The 20944-nt window shown below is 42.5% G+C and overlaps 1 protein-coding gene across 50 annotated transcripts in view; it reads left to right on the top strand.

The window, feature by feature from the left end:
* MPHOSPH9 (M-phase phosphoprotein 9) overlaps positions 1-20944 on the top strand; it is an 82178-nt gene that overhangs the window by 14385 nt on the left and 46849 nt on the right. For 24 of the 50 annotated variants that reach the window (XR_010147829.1, XR_010147828.1, XR_010147823.1 and 21 more), the window contains exons 3-8: positions 2049-2202; positions 6579-6668; positions 7810-8333; positions 11201-11324; positions 14874-14964; positions 19528-19634. Coding sequence is in view for 29 of the 50 variants with exons in the window: in XM_016924497.4 (XP_016779986.3) it covers positions 2049-2202; positions 6579-6668; positions 7810-8333; positions 11201-11324; positions 14874-14964; positions 19528-19634 (1090 nt within the window). In the remaining 21 variants the exon portion in view is untranslated. Of the gene's footprint in view, positions 1-2048; positions 2203-6578; positions 6669-7809; positions 8334-11200; positions 11325-14326; positions 14965-19527; positions 19635-20944 lie in introns of all 50 variants that reach the window. The other 26 variants (XM_063785193.1, XM_063785189.1, XM_063785211.1 and 23 more) reach the window with 8 other exon arrangements.

Below are 20944 nucleotides of genomic sequence, written 5' to 3'. Positions count from 1 at the left end.
TTGGTAAATTACAAGCATATCTTTAACATTTAGTTGCCTAAATATTATTTCTACATTTTTAAATGATTGGGACAATTGATGTTTTATGTTGCAGAAATACTTCACCAATGTGGGAAGTAGCAGTTAAAGTTGAGTATTAGGAAGTTAAGACAAAAACAGACTCTAAGTAGACAAAATAGTGGACTGAATAGATGTTATCAAAGTGTGTTTTATGCATTTTATTAATTTTTTAAAATGCATTTTATTTTTAAGCTATCCTGTGATTGGTTTGTTTTTATTTTTTAATGGTCTTAACACAGATCATGGTTTGTTTTTCATCAGAGCCTGTTTACTTTCAATTTGCACATAGTCTGACAAGCTTGGTTATTGGGTTTCTAAATTTATAGTAGCGTAGAAACAGCAAAGAGGCAAGGACTGTAAGAGAGGAGAGCATCTATAAAGAGCGGGTACAAGAAAGGAAAACAGCGGTTTTGGGGCCTTACTGGTAAAGGGGCAAGGAGCTTTAAACACAGTAGGTCTTGAAGAAATTGTGTATTATAAATAAATACATTACTTTAAAAGTTGTTAATTCTCTGCCCTTTTCAGGAGGAATTTAAGGCAGCTTACATGGGTATATAAAACAATGGGGGTGGGGAGTTTTAAAAAACAAAGGAATATGTGAAATAAAACGAGAAAAGGAAATTTTAAAAGGCACAGGAAATGGTCCTACAGTAATCTGTATGCACTTGCGGAAAGTTGGCCACGCATTTTGGTTCTTGTATTACTTGGTGGTCCGTTTAAAGTACACTTCTAGAAGATATTCCTGTTAGAACAGTGTTTGATTTGGCTGGAGGAAGCTAACTGTGCCTTGCTAGTGAAAATTAGGCAATTAAACTTGTCTCCCTTTTCATTGTGACTGGCAGTTAAATTGGCCACATTTAAACTTGATTATTACAGCTATGTAAAATCCTTTACTGATAACATATATTCTTTCCTTTGAATTTTTTTTTTGACGGAGTCTTGCTCTGTCACTAGGCTGGGGTGCAGTGGTGCCATCTCAGCTCATTGCGATCTCCGTGTCCTGGGTTCAAGGGATTCCCCTGCCTCAGCCTCCTGATTGGCTGGGACTACAGGCACGCACTACCACACCCGGCTAATTTTTTGTATTTTAGTAGAGATGGGGTTTCACCATGTTGGCCAGGACAGTCTTGATCTCCTGACCTGGTGATCCGCCCGCCTTGGCCTCCCAAAGTGCTGGGATTACAGGCGTGAGCCACTGTGCCTGGCCTCCTTTGAATATTTTCACTGGTCCTAACTATTATTTTATTGTTATTTTTATTTATTTTTTTAAACAAATTATTTGTGAAAGAAAGCAGGATATCAAGCAGTAAATAAATTAAAATGATCTTTTGGTGACTAGATTTTAAGTACATTTTAATGTCCTGAAATATATTGTGTGTTTATAAAACAAATCCAAAATAACTTACCTGAAGTTTGGAAAAGCAGTACTCCTGGAAAAAATCAGTGCGGTTTTACACACTGAGTAGGCTAAATAAGTCCTGAATGTTTGCTGCTGATTTGCTTGGCACAACTTTTATGCAGAGATAGTGCAGAGATAAGCATCAGCTTATCGTACCAAATTAAGGGTGTCCAGTGAACAAGATTTGACTGTCATTTGGGGCAGTGGAGAAAGAATCCCCACTGCACAATGAAGGGCTGTTGTTAAAGTTGGGGGAAATAATCCTCTGGAATAGCTGAGATCAGAGAAGCTGGAAATTAATCTTATTGTTTAGCACAGACTTTTTTTATTTTCTGCTGATCCTTTGGAGTGTTCTCTCACTTCTGGAGAAGGTCTTCCTGTTGTGTTCTTAAAAAGAGTACAGTGCGGTCTTTTTACTGGCCTTTTCCTTTTGTGGACCAACTTGTGATCAGATTTTGAACAAATGAGGTGCCATTAGAAGGATTAAATGTCAGTGGTTTTGTACTGCTCTGCTAAATCTTGAACTGCTGAATTATTCAACACTTTGATAGAATGAAGAAAACCATTTGAATTATTTATGTTTCAACAGAAGTAGTCCCCACCTTAGTACAAATGGGGTATCCTCTTTCTCAGGGAAGACCAGACCATCTGTAATTCAAGGTACAGTTGAAGTCCTAACTTCTTTAATGCAAGAGCTACAAAACAGTGGAAAGACTGATTCGGAACTTTGGAAAAACTGTGAGGTATCTAATTTTGTTTTATTTTTGGAATTTTAAAATAATTATGTTAAAACATACCTCTACTAAACTCTAAATTATTAGAAATTTATGTCCTGAAGAGCATGACACTTTTAAGTTAATGCTAAAGTGGTCAAGTATATTAATTTGGGAATGATATTGAATGAATGGAAAAAAGGTGATCAAAAGTATTTTTTTAACAATATATTACTGATTAGACATACTAATTTGTATATTAAATATGAACTAAAACATTGTCTTGGTTCAGAGACCTGAGAATCCCAAAATTATTAAAATTGTTACTAATTGTAATGTTGTCAGTAACTTATATGGAATTGTCATCATTTTGAAAAACCTAAATGCACTTTGAAATATTTTCAATGTTCTAATTATAAATTGAAGCTTCTATTTAGTACCTTACCATATTCAGCTGTGATACATTGCATTATATTGTTTTCAGATCAGTGGTTCTTTCTTTGGTTCATAGGTTAAATTGTGATATAAAAATGTAACAGTTAAAAGAATACTTACATGGCCGAGCACAGTGGCTCACGCCTGTAATCCCAGCACTTTAGGTGGCCAAGGTGGGAGGTTTGTTTGAGGCCAGCAGTTTGAGACTAGCCTGGGCAAGATAGCGAGACCCTGTCTCTACAAATATAAATACATAAATAAATTAGCTGGTCATGGTGGCACGGTGTCTGTAGTCCTAGCTACTTGGGAGGCTGATGTGGGAGGATCACTTCAACCCAGGAAGTCAGGGTTGCAGTGAGCTATGATCACAGCACTACACTCTAGCCTGGGTGACAGACTGAGACCCTGTCTCTCTCTATATATAAAAAAGAGAACCTGTAATCCCAGCACTTGAGGCAGAGATGGATAGCTTGTGCCCAGAGTTTGTGACCTGCTTGGGCAACATAGCAAGACCCCCTCAGTAAAAAAAAACAAAAAACAAAAAAAAACCGTATATATAAATTTTATTTCATAGGATAATGCTCAAGATAGACTTTCCTAAGGCTGGATTTGATAGTTTTTTATAGAAATGTTTAAACCATTATTAATTCTTAGAAAGCACTAGATCTTGTTTTAAACGTTAATTGTACTTTTAGAAGCATAATTTGTGTTATTTTTCAGAATGTAGAGTAAGCGAAATGAAAGATTACCTGGTTTAAGAATTCGATAGCAGCAACTGCTAAGTGTAATTATTTATATCCATTATCCATAATTATTGAAATTATAAAAAAGTATTATTATATGCTTAAAAAATTGAGTTTTCAGTTTTTATACTTTATGCTTGTTTGCATATAATAATCAGTATGCACTAACGTGAAAGACCTTTAAAAATGCCCATGCAAATGCAATTAAAAATGGAATGTTTTATTAAGTATATTAAATGCTTCCCTTAATGTATCTACTCATTAGCTTTTTGTTTATTTGTTTGTTTGTTTTTGAGACAGAGTCTTGCTCTGTTGCCCAGGCTGGAGTGCTATGGTGCGATCTCGGCTCACTGCCACCACTGCCTCCCAGGTTCAAGTGATTCTCCTGCCTCAGTCTCCCGAGTAGCTGAGATCACAGGCGAGCGCCACCATGCCCAGCTAATTTTTGTATTTTTAGTAGAGAAGGGGTTTAGCCATGTTGGCCAGGCTGGTCTCGAACTCCTGACCTCAGGTAATCTGCCTGATTTGGCTTCCCAAAGTGCTGGGATTACAGGCATGAGCCACCGTGGCTAGCCCTCATTAGCTTTGATAACTGAATTAACATGCTTTAGGACAAAGGAGGCATTGCCACAATGTATTTTAACTTCTGGAAAATTTGTGTTTAACTAGAAATTGTTACTTTTGATAATTAGAAATCAACCTTTTTTTTTTTTGACATTAGCATCTTAAGTCAGAATCAGAATATACTCCCTGCCCCACCTCTCCTCTCCCCTCCCTCCCACCCCCTCCCTCCCTCCCTTCCTTTCTTCCTTCCTTCCTTTTCTTTGTTTCTTTTTCTCCTCTTTCATTCTCTCTCTTTTCTTTCTTTTTTTTTCTTTTTTTTTGAAATAGGGTCTCATTCTGTCATCCAGGCTGGAGTACAGTGGCACAATCTCTGTTCACTGTACCTTCAACCTCTTGGGCTCAAGCCATCCTCCCACCTCAGCTTCCCAAGTAGCTGGGACTACAGGTGCACACCACCATGCCCAGCTAATTTTTGCATTTTTTGTTGAGACAAGGTTTTGCTATGTTGCCCAGGTTAGTCTTGAACTCATGAATTCAAATGATCCACCCACCTTGGCCTCCCAAAGTGCTGGAATTACAGGCATGAGCCGCTGTGCCCAGCCTCTGAGCTCTGTTTTTATAACAGCTTTCAAAATAACATCAATTTATATTATCCTGAAATGAAATTCATAGGTAATATAACCTACCTTTACCCACTTTAAAAAATCAATATACTATCCTAAATGTGACATAAAGGAGAAATAAAAAATTTACAGTAAAATAACATGTATTTGGATATATCCATGTCAGGCACATGTTCATTAGAAGACATAATGAAGTAGTCATGTTTACCTGTATGTACTCACTGTGAATTCAGCAGCTGAACACAGATCAATATAGCTATGGTGTGTTGATGATCCAGGTATTGTGTATAGCACCTCCACTGGTGACATGCTTTTCTGAAAGGGTGACCAACTTCTCATGAGATTTTGAAACTTAAGTTTGTTTTGATGTTATGAATACTGTGCAAAATATTTATTGTTTTATAACATAAAATGGACACAGGACAATTCTTCATCATGGGGGACTGCCCTATGATCTGCATGCCTGGACCCTGCCCACTAAATGCCAGTGATGTCCCCCCAGCTTTGTCATGACCGTGACCTCACAGATTTCCAACATGGAGTTCCTTCCCCATTGAGATCACTGCATCATATTTAAATTTAAAACTTAGGCCTGTAATCCCAGCACTTTGGGAGACCGAGGTGGGTGGATCACTTGAGGTCAGGAGTTCGAGAACAGCCTGGCCAACATGGTGAAACCGTGTCTCTACTAAAAAATATGAAAATTCGGCTGGGTGCAGTGGCTCACGCCTGTAATCCCAGCACTTTGGGAGGCCGAGGCAGGCGGATCATGAGGTCAGGAGATTGAGACCATCCTGGCTAACACGGTGAAACCCCGTCTCCACTAAAAATACAAAAAAATTAGCCGGGCGTGGTGGCGGGTGCCTGTAGTCCCAGCTACTTGGGGGCTGAGGCAGGAGAATGGCGTGAACCCAGGAGGCAGAGCTTGCAGTGAGCCGAGATCATGACACTGCACTCCAGTCTGGGCGACAGAGCAAGACTCTGTCTCAAAAAAAAAAAAAAAAAAAAAAAAAAAAAAAATATATATATATATATATATATATATATATATATATAAAAATTAGCAATTAGCCGAACATGGTGACACATGTCTGTAATCTCAGCTACTTGGGAGGCTGAGGCACGAGAATTGCTTGAACACGGGAGGCGGAGGTTGCAGTGAGCCCAGATCATGCCACTGCACTCCAGCCTGGGTGAGAGAACAAGAGACTCTGTCTCAAAAAAATAAATAAATAAATAAATAAAACTTAATCCTTTTAGCCATCTATGAGATATTATTATTCCCATTTTATAAAGTAGGAAACTGAGGTACAAATTAATTTGTCCAGGACCCCACGAGTTTTTAGTGGAGAGCTTGGAGTTAGAGTGGGGCAGGGGTAGGAGACAGAGTTCACAAAGTGAACATTTAGGAGACTTTCTGATGTGGCAAATACTATGAAGGAAATAAATAGGATGACAAGAAAGAAAGGAACTGTTAGGATGGTTTGAGAAGATGACAATTAGGCTGAAATTGCAGGGTGGGAAGACAGCAGTCATGGTGAAAGCTGTGCAAGAGCTCGCGAGGTGGTGGGCACATCAGGTGCTCAGCTGTGAGGTGGGAGACAGTTTTGGCATGCTCACAAACAGAGGATGCCCGTGAGGCAGGTGCGTAGCCAGCAAAGGACAGAGGGCTGGGATGATGTGGAGAGGTGCGTAGGAGCCAGACAGTGCAGAGCCGTCTAAGGAGAGCTTAGGAGTGGAAAGATGCTGAAAGGCTTTACGCAGGCAGTTAGTTTTCATAGCCACTTCCTGATGTTGTGTATTGCTGCATGTGGTCTGTGGCTGAAAGTCTCCCAGCCTTGAGGCTGAACGTAGCCTTCTGTAGAACTCCCTGCTCTCTTGGTGTGGCGCGCCAGCATACTCTAGCTATGAGAGTGCTGATGGCTCTTGGGATTTGGGATGGATCATGACCTAAAAAGGGCTCTTTTACACTGGAGGAATTGTTCTGTGAAATGTTAAGTCAAAAAATTATTTTTAACTAACATATTTTATAATTTAATAGACCAGGTGGTTACAGCTATTCAATTTGGTGGAAAAACAATGCCAAGAACAGATAGTTGCCCAGCAGGAGCAGTTTCACAACCAAATTCAAGTAAGTTACCATTTACATTGATTCCTTTTTTATATACATATACATACGTACATATACACACACATACACACACACATATATATATACACACACACACATATATAGAAATGGAGTCTCACTCTTGTCGCCCAGGTTGGAGTGCAGTGGCTTGATCTCAGCTCACTACAACCTCTGCCTCCTGGGTTCAAGCCATTCTTCTACCTCAGCCTCCCGAGTAGCTGAGATTACAGGCACCTGCCAACACGCCCGGCTAATTTTGGTATTTTTAGTAGAGACGGGTTTCGCCATGTTCACTAGGCTGGTCTCAAACTCCTGACCTCAGGTGATCCACCCACCTCGGCCTCCTGCCCAGCCCTTTTTTACTTTTATTTTTATTTATTTTTTTTGAGATGGAGTCTCACTCTGTTGCCCAGGCTGGAGTGCAATGGCACGGTCTTGGCTCACTGCAAACTCCGCCTCCCAGGTTCAAGCAATTCTCCTGCTCCAGCCTCCTGAGTAGCTGGGAATACAGGTGTGTGCCACCATACCTGGCTAATTTTTGTATTTTTAGTACCAACCATGTTGGCCAGGCTGGTCTGGGACTCCTGACCTCTTGATCTGCCCGCCTTGGCCTCCCAAAGTGCTGGGATTACAGGCGTGAGCCACCACACCCAGCATCCTTTTTTATATTTGTAAGAAAAAACAATAAGTTATATCAATTTTTTTTTTTTTTGAGACAAGGTCTCACTCTGTCACCCAGGCTGGCGTGCAGTGACATGATTTTAGCTGACTGCAACCTCTGCTTCCTGGGTTCAAGAAATTCTCCTGCCTCAGCCTCCTGAGTAGCTGGAATTACAGATGCGCACCACCGTGTCTGGCTAATTTTTAGTAGAGTCAGAGTTTCACCGTGTTGGCCAAGCTGGTCTTGAGCTCCTGACCTTGTGATCTGCCCACCTCGGCCTCCCAAAGTGCTGGGATTACAGGCGTGAGCCACTGTGCCTGGCCACCAGCCTCAATTTTGTTTATAAACTAAAGATAAAGTATCACATTATCTTTAGAATAATATCTCATCATATTTTGAAACATGATATTCTTGTAACAGTCATAAAAATATGATGTTTAATATACTTTCTTACCCAAATCTATAACTTTTTATTTCCAGCATATACAGGAGGAGATAAAAAATTTAGTCAAATTACAGACTAGTAGTGCTTCCTTGGCTTCCTGTGAAGGAAATTCTTCAAACAAACAAGTATCTTCGGAAAGTCAAATGGGTTTTTTTTCTCTAAGCAGTGAGAGAAATGAATCTGTTATCCATTATCCTGAATCCACAGAACTTGAAATACAGCAAGAAATGTCCACGTCACAACCAGACTGCAATGTGGATAGTTGCTCAGTAAGCAGTGGATATGGCACCTTTTGTATCTCAGAATTAAATCTGTACAAATCTAAAGACCCTAAGGAGTTCATGGAGCACGTAGATGTTCCCAAAGGACAGTATGTAGCACCTGTGGTGCCGGCTGAGTCACTTGTAGATGGTGTGAAAAATGAGAATTTTTATATACAGACTCCTGAAGAGTGTCATGTGTCTTTAAAGGAAGATGTATCCATTTCTCCTGGTGAATTTGAACATAATTTTCTTGGTGAAAATAAGGTTTCTGAAGTATACAGTGGGAAAACAAATAGGTAAGTAGAATTTCTATCATTTGAAGGGAGTTTATTACATTTAGAATCTAGTGTTCCTTTTAATGCACTATAATAGAATGAGATGTATTTGAACATTTATCAGTTCATTGCCTGTAGAAAATGGAAATAAACAAAGCACACTATATTCTAATGACATTGACTTTCTTCCCATCTGTAATGTTGTAAGACTACTAAACTCTTAAGGTTGGAAGCTTTGCCAGAAAATAGAAGAGATATTTTTAGCAGACAGGACTGTATCAATAGTGGAAGTTTGTCACACATGTTCATGTAATTTGAACAATTTTTTTTCGTTTTTTGAGACGGAGTCTCGCTCTGTCGCCCAGGCTGGAGTGCAGTGGCGCAATCTCGGCTCACTGCAAGCTCCGCCTCCCGGGTTCACGCCATTCTTCTGCCTCAGTCTCCTGAGTAGCTGGGACTACAGGCACCCGCCACCACGCCAGGCTAATTTTTTGTATTTTTAGTAGAGACGGGGTTTCACTGTGTTAGCCAGGATGGTCTCGATCTCCTGACCTTGTGATCTGCCCGCCTCTGCCTCCCAAAGTGCTGGGATTACAGGTGTGAGCCACCGCGCCCGGCCACAATTTTTTTTTTTTAAAGGTGGGGGTCTTGCTTTGTTGCCCAAGCTGGTGTGCCGTGGTGCAATCATAGCTCACTGCAGCCTAAAATTCCTGGGCTCAAGTGATCCTCCTGAGTAGCTAGGACTATGAGCGCGTGCTATGTTACCATGTCCAGCTGAAACCAAAAATTATATACAGGGTTACCCAATTTTATGTTTTGTTTTTTTTGATATGGAGTCTTGCTCTTGTCTCCCAGGCTGGAGTGCAGTGGCGCAATCTCAGCTCACTGCAACCTCTGCCTCCCTGGTTCAAGTGATACTCCTGCCTTAAGTCTCCTGAGTAGCTGGGACTACAGGTGTGGGCCACCACACCCGGCTAATTTTTGTATTTTCAGTAGAGACAGAGTTCCGCTGTGTTGGCCAGGCTGGTCTCTCTCCTGACCTCAGGTGATGTGCCCACCTCAGCCTCCCAAAGTGCTGGGATTATGGTGTGAGCCGCCGTGCCTGGCCCCAATTTTATGTTTTTATTTTCTTTTTTCTAGTCTGTATGCTGCTGAATGTTTTTGTTTGTTTCTTTTGTTCTGTTTTTATTTATTTTTTGAGATGGAGTCTCGCTCTGTCATTCAGGCTGGAGTGCAGTGGTGCGATCGCAGCTCACTGCAACCTCTACCTCCCAGGTTCATATGATTCTCCTGCCTCAGCCTCCTGAGTAGCTGGGACTACAGGCATGTACCGCCACGTCCGGCTAATTTTTGTATTTTTAGTAGAGACAGGGTTTCACCGTGTTGGCCAGGCTGGTCTCGAACTCCTGAGAGTTTAGTAGTCTTACAACATATGCCCACCTTGGCCTCCCGAAGTGCTGGGATTACAGGCGTGAACCACTGCACCCAGCCTGAATGTTTTTTATGTATAAGAAGAATTTTTATAAATTTAGTGACATTTCATGACAAAGGAGGCTTTTTATTAAACTGTGACTGAATGTTTGTAAAACAAATAATCCTTAAAAATTTCATAATTTATCCCAAGTTTTTAGTTTCATGTCCCTGAATTGTGTCATCTAAAGCAACACAAATCTTATGTATGTTCAAGTATAATGATTGATTTATGCCAACAAATACAGTCTCATTGTAGAGATACATTTAGCACTTGGAAGGGCAAATGTGGTGGTTTTTGTTCTAGTCTATGGCTACAGACTTTTTGTATTATTAGTCACTGTTAGTCTTTTTTTTTTTGAGACGGAGTCTCGCTCTGTTGCCCAGGCTGGAGTGCAGTGGCGCGATCTCGGCTCACTGCAAGCTCTGCCTCCCGGGTTCACACCATTCTCCTGCCTCAGCCTCCTGAGTAGCTTTTAGTAGAGACGGGGTTTCACCATGTTAGCCAGGATGGTCTTGATCTCCTGACCTTGTGATCCGCCCGCCTCAGCCTCCCAAAGTGCTGGGATTACAGGCGTGAGCCACTGCGCCAGGCCTGTCACTGTTAGTCTTTTTGTTTACTTTGTCTTTGATAATAAGAAATTGAAAAAAGTAATGTAGGTGAATTAATAAAAATTCATTGTCTTACCTCTAGTAGAAAAAACAACTGGCTGGGCGCAGTGGCTCACACTTATAATCCCAGCATTTTGAGAGGCTGAGACAGGTGGATCACTTGAGCCCAGGAGTTCGAGATCAGCCTGAGCAACATGGCAAGACCCTGTCTCTACAAAAAAAATAGAAAAATTAGCTGGGTGTGGTGGTGGCCACCTGTGGTCCCAGCTACTTGGGAGGCTGAGGTGGGAGGATCACCTGAGCTGAGAAAGGTCAGACTGCAGTGAGCTGTCATTGCACCACTGCCACTGCATTCTAGCCTGGGTGACAGAGAGGGTCTCTAAAAAACAAACAAACAAACAAACAAAAACCACACACACAACAACAACTGAAAGCAACTGGTGGTTAGCTTTATATGTGAAGTACAGTATCTAAAGAAATAATTTTGGAACCCAGTGTGGTGGCTCATGCCTGTAATCCCAGCACTTTGGGAGGCTGAGGTGGGCAGAGGTCAGGAGTTTGAGACCAGTCTGGCCAACATGGTGAAACCCCATCTCTAGTAAAAATACAAAAATTAGCTGGGCGTGGTAGTGCGTCTGTAATCCCAGCTATTCAGGAGACTGAGGCACGAGAATTGCTTGAACCTAGGAGATGGAGGTTGCAGTGAACTGAGATTGCGCCACCGTACTCCAGCCTGGGCGACACAGCGAGACTCTGTCTCAAAACAAAAAAAAAAAAAGTAATTTTGGTTTTCTCTTCTTAAATAGTAATGCTATAACATCATGGGCACAAAAACTGAAGCAGAACCAACCAAAGAGAGCACATGTAGAAGATGGAGGTTCAAGATCTAAACAAGGAAATGAGCAAAGTAAGAAGACACCAATTGAGAAAGTAGGTGACTAGTCACTTTCCCTGCGGGCTCCAGTACTGATGATTATGTGGGTTTAGTACACGCTCATGAACAAAACTCTTGTGCCCTTTCTTTTGTATTGTTAATTTGTTCATTTATACATTTTTTTTGTTGTTGTTGTTTTGAGACGGAGTTTCGCTCTTATGGCCCAGACTGGAGTGCAATGACGTGATCTCGGCTCACTTCAACTTCTGCCTCCCAGGTTCAAGCGATTCTCCTGTCTCATCCTCCCAAGCACCTGTGGTGGTACAGGTGGTACATGGTGGTGCAGTCGTGTGCCACCATGCCTGGCCAATTTTTTTTTTTTTTTTTGAGACGGAGTCTCGCTCTGTCACCCAGGCTGGAGTGCAGTGGCACAATCTTGGCTCACTGCAAGCTCCGCCTCCCGGGTTCACGCCATTCTCCTGCCTCAGCCTCCCAAGTAGCTGGGACTACAGGCACACGCCACCACGCCCGGCTAATTTTTTGTATTTTTAGTAGAGACGGGGTTTCACCATGTTGGCCAGGCTGCTCTTGAACTCCTGACCTCAGGTGATCCACCCACCTTGGCCTCCCAAAGTGCAGGGATTATAGGCATGAGCCACCACGCTCGGCCCATTTATGCATCTTTCTTTTGGTGTTTCAGAGGATTAGAAATAATGATTTGCTGTAAGTGTTTCTTCTTTAGTAGGCTAGAAATCAAAGCTAATAAAGGATAAAATATTATGAAAATGAATCATTTGCAAAGGTCCTATTTCTCTTTGTACTGCAAATGTTTACATTTAGCCAGAGAGTAATCCATTTAATTGTTTAAAATAAACTTTCAAATAATTTATATTATTATTAAATTGTAAGAAGTAATACTGTAATCTTAAAAGTTGAGGCTGGGCCAAGTGGCTCATGCCTGTAATCCCAGCACTTTGGGAGGCCGGGGTGGGCAGTTCACGAGGTCAAGAGATCGAGACCATCCTGGTCAACATGGTGAAACCCCGTCTCTAACTAAAAATACAAAACTTAGCCGGGTGTGGTAGCATGCGCCTGTAGTCCCAGCTACTTGGGAGGCTGAGGCAGGAGAATCACTTGAACTGGGGAGACAGAGGTTGCAGTGAGCCAAGATCACGCCATTGCACTCCGGCCTGGCAAAAGAGCGAGATTCTGTCTAAAAAAAAAAGGTTGAAATTTGAACAGTTCTGAATTATAATCCAAATTGTGAGAGATTAAATGTTGAAATTCTGTATGGCCCTTTTGCTAACCTAGCAGCTACTTTAATTAAAAGATTATAGATATTGAGTAAGGTTTTTTAAAAAATTATTTAAATTTGAGTTTCAGATAATTAAGATTTTAAACATTTCATTTATTTATTTATTTATTTATTTATTTATTGACATGGAGTCTTGCTCTGTTGTCCAGGCTGGGTTGCAGTGACATAATCTCAGCTCACTGCAATCTCTGTCTCCTGGGTTCAAGCGATTCTCCTGCCTCGGCCTCTCGATTAGCTGGGACTATAGGCGCGTGCCACCACGCCTGGCTTATTTTTGTATTTTTAGTAGAGATGGGGTCTCGCCATGTTGGTTAGGCTGGCCAGACCTCAAGTGATCCAACCACCTCAGCCTCCCAAAGTGCCGGGATTATAGACGTGAGCCACTGTGCCTGGCCCAAAGAAATTTTTTTAAAATATATTTTTGTAGAGACAAGGTCTCATTATGTTGCCCAGGCTGGTCTCAAACTCCTGGCTTCAAGTGATCCTCTTGCCTTGGCCTCCCCAAATGCTGAGATTACAAGCATGAGCCACTGTGCCTGGCCAGATAATTTTTAATATGCCTGTATAGCCCTTATTGCTCTAAATTTGTCACAGAATAGCATTGTTTAGTATAACACATTGAAATGGCAAAATCAGGTCCCTCTACAAACCCAATACCTTTAGAAACTGGCCATGTCTTATCCTGAACATGGTCTTTTTGTCATCCTATGAAAAAGATCTATTAAAGAGGTCATAAGAAGATCGTCCTACAGCCTTCATAAGGCATTATTTATTCCTCTTTCAATAAATTTTATTTCTTCAATTTAGGCTTCCTGATATCACCATTCTTTGTACTTTTTCAGATTTATATTGAAGAGGAGGGAAGTGAAGGTAAATGAAGCTCTATGAACCACAAAAGCATCTGTGGTCTAGGAAAGCCCTTTAGTACTGTGTTGCTAGTTTTATTCTAGAAAAGCCGTTTAGTACTATATTGGTAGCTCTAGAAAAGCCATTCAATACACCCCCACCACCACGCCCGGCTAATTTTTTGTATTTTTAGTAGAGACGGGGTTTCACCATGTTAGCCAGGATAATCCCAATCTCCTGACCTCGTGATCTGCCCGCCTTGACCTCCCAAAGTGCTGGGATTATAGGCGTGAGCCACCGCGCCCGGCCTTCTCTTGGTCTTAAGTAGTGAGACAAATTCAAACAGGTGGAATTTCTTCCTTGATGAGAAAGAAAATAAGTGGTGCCTTATAAGGCTCATGTGTTAATTCCCCATCTTTGTAGGTAGTGTTATTTCAGTGTGCTTTTACTTTGGCAATGGGTTCATGGATGGTTACATACTCTTTACAGGAATTAAAAGTTTCATGAGGGACCTGATAAGAAAAATTCTGATAGAAATATTCTCATCACATATCTCTGGAAACACATTTCTTGCGACAGTGTCAGAGATGTGAGGATTGATTTGTTCAGAATTTTTACTAGAATTGATAAGTAAGCAGGGACTACTAACCAATTGTTTGTATATAGGAAGTAGTCTACTACTTAAGGCTCATATTATTGATTTATGGTTTTTAGAGTTAATCTGATTTATTGTAATTATGATAAAAATGAATTGTTAGAGCTTTTACATTAATTTTTATACTAAATGACTTTAATTCTAGGCACTTCAAATTTGTTTTGGAAGTAAATGGCAAATTATAAATACATTTTAGGTCTGAACTCACGAAATAATACCTGCCCCCATTTTTCTCCTTCCAGCTCCACAGAGAACCGAAATAAACTTTTGTAAATTACACAGGCAAAAAAAAAAATCTGCAACAGTGAATTCCTATCAGTTAGCATTCTTGTAACCATGGGGAAATCAGGCTTTCTTCTTTTTTTTTTTTTTTTTTTTGTTTGAGACAGAGTCTTGCTCTGTTGCCCAGGCTAGAGTGCAGTGGCACGATCTCGGCTTACTGCAACCTCTGCCTCCCAGGTTCAAGTGATTCTCCTGCGTCAGCCTGCCGAGTAGCTGGGATTATAGGCACCCGCCACTGCGCCCGGCTAATTTTTGTATTTTTAGTAGAGACGGGGTTTCATCATCTTGACCAGGCTGTTTTCGAACTTTTGAGCTCGTGATCCACCCGCCTCGGCCTCCCAAAGTGCTGGGATCATAGGCATGAGCTACCGCGCCTGGCCAGGCTTTCTTCTTTGAACCCTCTGAAGGTTTCTCCCCACCTGGTTTGAGGCCTGGCTCTCATTTCTTGGGTCAGCAGATTGTGCCTAATGACTTTTAGCTGTCAATCAATAGTTTTCTTTCTTGTAGTCTGATTTTGCTGCTGCTACACATCCTCGTGCTTTTTACCTCAGTAAACCAGATGAAACTCCAAATGCTTGGATGTCTGATTCAGGAACAGGTATGATACTTACATTTTTATTTTTTTTAACCTAAACTACATAACACTCAGAGGAAGGTACTTAGATTTTTAGAGCATTATTTTTAAAAAACAACTTGCCTACATTTCTCCATATGGGATGATACTGTATAGTAGTATGGTTTTGTAAATGTGTTATGTGTTGTGATGTTCTCTGGTAGCAGCCGTACCTTTGTTTGTTTTGTTTTTTGAGACAGGGTCTCACTCTGTCACCCAGGCTGGGGTGCAGTGGTGCGATCACAGCTCACTGCAGCCTCAGCCTCCTGGGCTCAAGTGATCCTCCCACCTCAGCTTCCCAAGAATAGCTGGGACAACAGGCGGTGTCACCATGCCCAGCTACCTTTTGTATTTTTTTGTAGAGACAGGGTTTCGCCATGTTGCCTCAGCTGGTTTTGAACTCCTGGGTGCAAGCAATCCACCAGCCTCGGTTTCTCAAAGTGCTGGGATTACAGGCTTCAGCCACCATGTCCAGCCACCTTTCTTTCTTGTCTTAATTTATGTTACAAGACCTGTAAAGAGAATAAAGAAGTACTTTTGCAGTTGTTTTGAACAGCTGTAAAAATCATCAACCTTTTTCAGGTAGTCCAAAATGAATTAAATTCAAACCCTCTGAGCCATCCTTTACACTCCATGGTGAGCTTATTCCAATCTTAATGGCTTTATATACAGACTTTATTTTTTTTCCATATCCCACATCCAATTCATCAGGATGAATTAGCTTTGCCTTACAAATCTTTCTAGAATCCCACCACTTCTTACCACCTCCACAGCTTCTAGCCTAAGAGTGTTCTCTCATCTGTCACCTGGGTTGCTACTGTCTTCCTAACCAGCCTCCCCACTTCCACTCTTGCACACTTCAGTCTGTTCTCAACATAGTAGACAAAGTGATCCTCTGAAAAGTTAAGTCACATCATGTGACTCCTCCTCTCCAAACCCTGTTGTTCACAGAGTCCTTACAGGGGCCCACAGTGCCTAACAACCTAGCCCTGTTACTTCTTTGACCTCACTTTATACTGAATTGTTCCTCGAATTACAATGGGGTTATGTCCTGATAAACCCACCATAAATTGAAAATATCATAAGTTGAAAATGGGCTGGGCACAGTGGCTCATGCCTATAATCCCAGCACTTTGAGAGTCCAAGGTATGAGGATCGCTTGAGGCCATGAGTTTGAGACCAACTTGAGCAACAAGTTGAGACCCCATCTCTACAAAAGAGTCAAAAAATTAGCCAGGGATGGTGATGCGCCTGTAGTGCTAACTACTTGGAAAGCTGAAATGGGAAGATTGCTTGAGTCTGGGAGGTCAAGGCTGCAGTGAGCCATGATCACACCACTGCACTCCAGCCTGGGCAACACCAAGACTTTGTCTCAAGAAAAAAAAAATTGAAAATGCATTTAGTACACCTAGCTTATTAAACATCATAGCTTAGCCTAGTGTACATTAAATGTGCTCAGAACACTTACATTAGCCCACAGTTGGGCAAAATTATCTAACACAAAGTATTTTGTAATAAAGTATTGATTATTTCATATACTTTATTGAACACTGAGAGTGAAAAACAGAATGGTCAGCCAGGCGCGGTGGCTCATGCTTGTAATCCCAGCACTTTGGGAGGCCAGGTCGGGCGGATCACGAGGTCAGGTGATCGAGACTATCCTGGCTAATACAGTGAAACCCCGTCTCTACTAAAAATACAAAAAATTAGCTGGGCTTGGTGGCGGCCACCTGTAATCCCAGCTGCTCTAGAGGCTGAGGCAGGAGAATGGCGTGAACCCAGGAGGCAGAGCTTGCAGTGAGCCGAGATTGTGCCACTGCACTCCAGCCTGGGCGACAGAGCCAGACTCTGTCTCAAAAAAAAAAAAAGAATAACAGAATGGTCATATGGGTACTCAAAGTATGGTTTCTACTGACTGCATATCGCTTTTGCACCATGATAAAGTAAAAAAAAAAAAGTCAACCATTGTAGGCTGGGGATTGTACTCTGTCCCTTTTTTTTTTTTTTTTTTTTTTTGAGACAGAGTTTTGCTCTTGTTGCCTAGGCTGGAGTGCGATGGTGTGATCTCGGCTTACTGTAACCTCTGCTTGCCAGGTTCAAGTGATTTTTCTGCCTCAGCCTTCAGCTTCCCAAGCTGGGATTACAGGCATGCACTACCATGCCCAGCTAATTTTGTATTTTTAGTAGAGATAGAGTTTTTCCATGTTGGTCAGGCTGGTCTTCAACTCCTGACCTCAGGTGATCTGCCCACCTCAGGTGATCTGCCCGCCTCAGCCTCCCAAAGTGCTGGGATTACAGGCGTGAGTCATTGTGCCTGGCTGTGCTCTGTCCATTTCTTTGATGAGAAGGGAGATTGTCTGCTCAAATGTCCCAGATAGGTTTTAGGACTTTTGCATTGGCTGTTTTCCATACTTGAAATGTTCTTTTCCCTGTATGAGGGAGCTCCCTCATACATGGCTAAAATGGCTGATGCCCTCTTAATTATCCTCTCAGTAGCCAACCCTGTTCACCTGATTCAAAAATAGTGCCTGCCCATCCCACCCCCCACTACATATCCCCTTTATCCTATTTTAAAATCTCATCAGAGTGCTTACCACCTATATACTGCATGATTTACTTACTTTTCATGTCTCACTCCTCCTGCCTCCCCAGCCTGGCACTATAGGTACTCAATAAACATTTGAATTATTTACATTGATTCTATATGTCTATACTACTCACAAAGAAATCGTCAGCTGGGCATGGTGGCTCACACCTGTGATCCCAGCACTTTGGGAAGCCAAGGTGGGCAGATCACCTGACCCCAGGAGGTTGAGACCAGCCTGGGCAAGATAGCAAAACTTCGTCTCTACACAAAATACAAAAATTAGCTGGGTGCAGTGGTGTGAGTTTATAGTCCCAGCTACTTGGGAGGCTGAAAGGGAATGATGGCTTGAGCTCGGGAGGTCAGGGCTGTAGTGAGCTGTGATTGCACTACTGTACTCCAGACTGGGTGACAGATGGAGGCCCTGTCTCAGAAGGAAAAAAAAAAAAAAAGAAATTGTCTATTTTAAAATATATTTTAAGGCTGGACCTGGTAGCTCACAACTGTAATCCTAGCACTTTGGGAGGCCGAGGAGGGTGGATTGCTTGAGCTCTGGAGTTCGAGACCAGCCTGGGTAACATGGCCAAACCCTGTCTCTACTAAAAGTACCAAAAAAATTAGCAGGGCTTGGTGGTGTGTGCCTGTAGTCCCAGCTTCTTGTGGGGCTAAGGCAGGAGGATGTCTTGAACCTGGAAGGTTGAGACTCTAGTGAGCTGGGCTGGGCGCAGTGGCCCATGCCTATAATCCCAGCACTTTGGGAGGCCGAGGCGGGAGGATCACTTGAGATCAGGAGTTTGAGACCAGCCTGGCCAACATGGTGAAGCCCCATCTCTACTAAAAATACAAAAATTAGTCTGGGCACGGTGGCTCATACCTGTTTTCCCAGCATTTTGGGAGGCCGAGGCAGGCAGATCACTTGAGGTCAGGAGTTCGAGACCAGTCTGGCCAAAATGGCAAAACCCTGTCTCTACTAAAAATACAAAAATTAGCAGGGCGTGATGGTGCATGCCTGTAACCTCAGCTACTCAGGAGGCTGAGGCAGGAGAATCACTTGAACCTGGGAGGCGGAGGTTGCAGTGAGCCGAGCTCGCGCCATTGCACTCCAGCCTGGGCAACAGAGTGAGACTCTGTCTCAAAAAAAAAAAAAAAGAAAAAACAAACCAAAAATTAGCTGGTTATGGTGGCACATGCCTGTAATTCCAGCTACTCAGGAGGCTGAGGCAGGAGAATCGCTTGAACACGGGAGGCGGAGGTTGCAATGAGCCGAGATCACTCCACTGCATTCCATCTTGGGCAACAGAGCGAGACTCTGTCTCAAAAAAAGAGACCACAGTGGACTGAGATGGCACCACTGCACTCCTGGGTGACAAAGTGAGACCCTGTCTCAAAAAATAAAAAAATTTATTTTATTATTATTATTTTAATTTTTTTTTGAGACTCTGTCACTCACTCTGTCACTCAGGCTGGAGTGCACTGGCACCATCTCAGCTCACTACAACCTCTGTCTCCTGGGTTCAAGCGATTCTCATGCCTCAGCCTCCCAAGTAGCTGGTATTACAGTGTGTGCCACCACACCTGGCTGATTTTTGGATTTTTAGTAGAGATGGGGCTTCACCACGTTGGCCAGGCTGGTCTCAAACTCCTGACGTTAGGTAATCCTCCTGCCTCAGCTTCCCAAAGGGCTGGGATTACAGGCGTGAGCTACCGTGCCTGGCCAAAAATGTGTATTTTAAATTGTACCAACTCATCTTGACTTTTTATATTTCAGTTTTAAACATTTGCATCCAGTTAGGACTCTTACATAATAAGGAATTTAGATAACTTTTTTCCATCAAAATTCAAATTACTTTAACCCAAAATTAATTTCTTCCCATATTTAATTTCCTTTAGGTAGAAATGTTATTCTAGAAAGCATTTTTGTTTTTTTCTCACTCTTTTCTATTCTGTGTATTTGTGCACATCAGGATTGACTTACTGGAAACTAGAGGAAAAGGATATGCACCACTCTTTGCCTGAAACTTTAGAGAAGACGTTCATATCATTGTCTTCCACAGATGTGTCACCAAACCAGGTAATTTAAAAACACATGGTGGCCGGGCGCGGTGGCTTACGCCTGTAATCCCAGCGCTTTGGGAGGCCGAGGTGGGCGGATCATGAGGTCAGGAGATCAAGACCATCCTGGCTAACATGGTGAAATCCCGTCTCTACTAAAAATACAAAAAATTAGCCGGGCGTGGTGGTGGGCGCCTGTAGTCCCAGCTACTCGGGAGGCTGAGGCAAGAGAATGGTGTGAACTCGGGAGGCAGAGCTTGTAGTGAGGGGAGATCGCGCCACTGCACTCCAGCCTGGGTGACAGAGCAAGACTCCGTCTCAAAAAAAAAAAAAAAAAAAAAAAACACAACAAAACAAAACACACACACCGTGGGCTGGGCGTGGTGGCCTGTAATCCTGTAATCCTGGCACTTTGGGAAGCTGAGGTGGGTGGACCATCTGAGGTCAGGAGTTCGAGACCAGCCTGGCTAACATGGTGAAACCCCGTTTCTACTAAAAATACAAAACAATTAGCCAGACTTGGTGGCGTGTGCCTGTTCATCCCAGCTATTTGGGAGGCTGAGGCAGGAGAATCACTTGAACCTGGGAGGCGGAGGTTGCACTGAACCGAGATTGTGCCATTGCGCTCCAGCTTGGGCAATGAGAGTGAAACTCCATCTCGAAAAAAAAAACTGTGTGTGTTTGTGTTTTACAATTGTTGCTAAGTACTCCAGTATAAATTTTATTTTTCAACTTCTAAAATACTGGAAAAAGCATGGGCTTTAGAATCATACTCACTTGTTTTCAAATGCAGTCTGTCATTTTTGCCTTACGTAATCTTAGCAATGCTTCTTAAAAGTGGAATTAAAGGCTGGGTGCTGTGGCTCAAGCCTGTAATCCCAGCACTTTGGTAGGCCAAGGTGGGCAGATCACCTGAGGTTGGGAGTTCAAGACCAGCCTGGCCAACATGGTGAAACCCCATCTCTACTAAAAATCCAAAAATTAGCTGGGCGTGGTGGCATGCACTTGTAATCCCAGCTGCTCAGGTGGCTGAGGCAGGAGAATCACTTGAACCCAGGAGGTGGAGATTGCAGTGAGCCAAGATGGTGCCACTGCACTCCAGCCTGGGTGACAGAGCGAGACTCCGCCTCAGCAAAAACAACAACAGAAAAAAGTGGAATTAAAAATTCCACTTTTAAAAAATTCTGGCTGGCTTGAGCTGGGCATCGTAGTTTACACCTGTAATCCTTGTACTTTGGGAGGCTGAGGTGAGAGGATCACTTGAGCCCGGGAGGTCACACCATTGCACTCTAGCCTGTGTGACAGAGTGAGACCCTGTCTCAAAAAGGG

This window comes from Pan troglodytes, chromosome 10 (assembly GCF_028858775.2).
Source record: "Pan troglodytes isolate AG18354 chromosome 10, NHGRI_mPanTro3-v2.0_pri, whole genome shotgun sequence".
NCBI classification, from domain to species: Eukaryota; Metazoa; Chordata; class Mammalia; order Primates; family Hominidae; genus Pan; species Pan troglodytes.
Note: the sequence above shows the minus strand (reverse complement) of the source record. Positions and strands in the feature narration are given on the sequence as shown.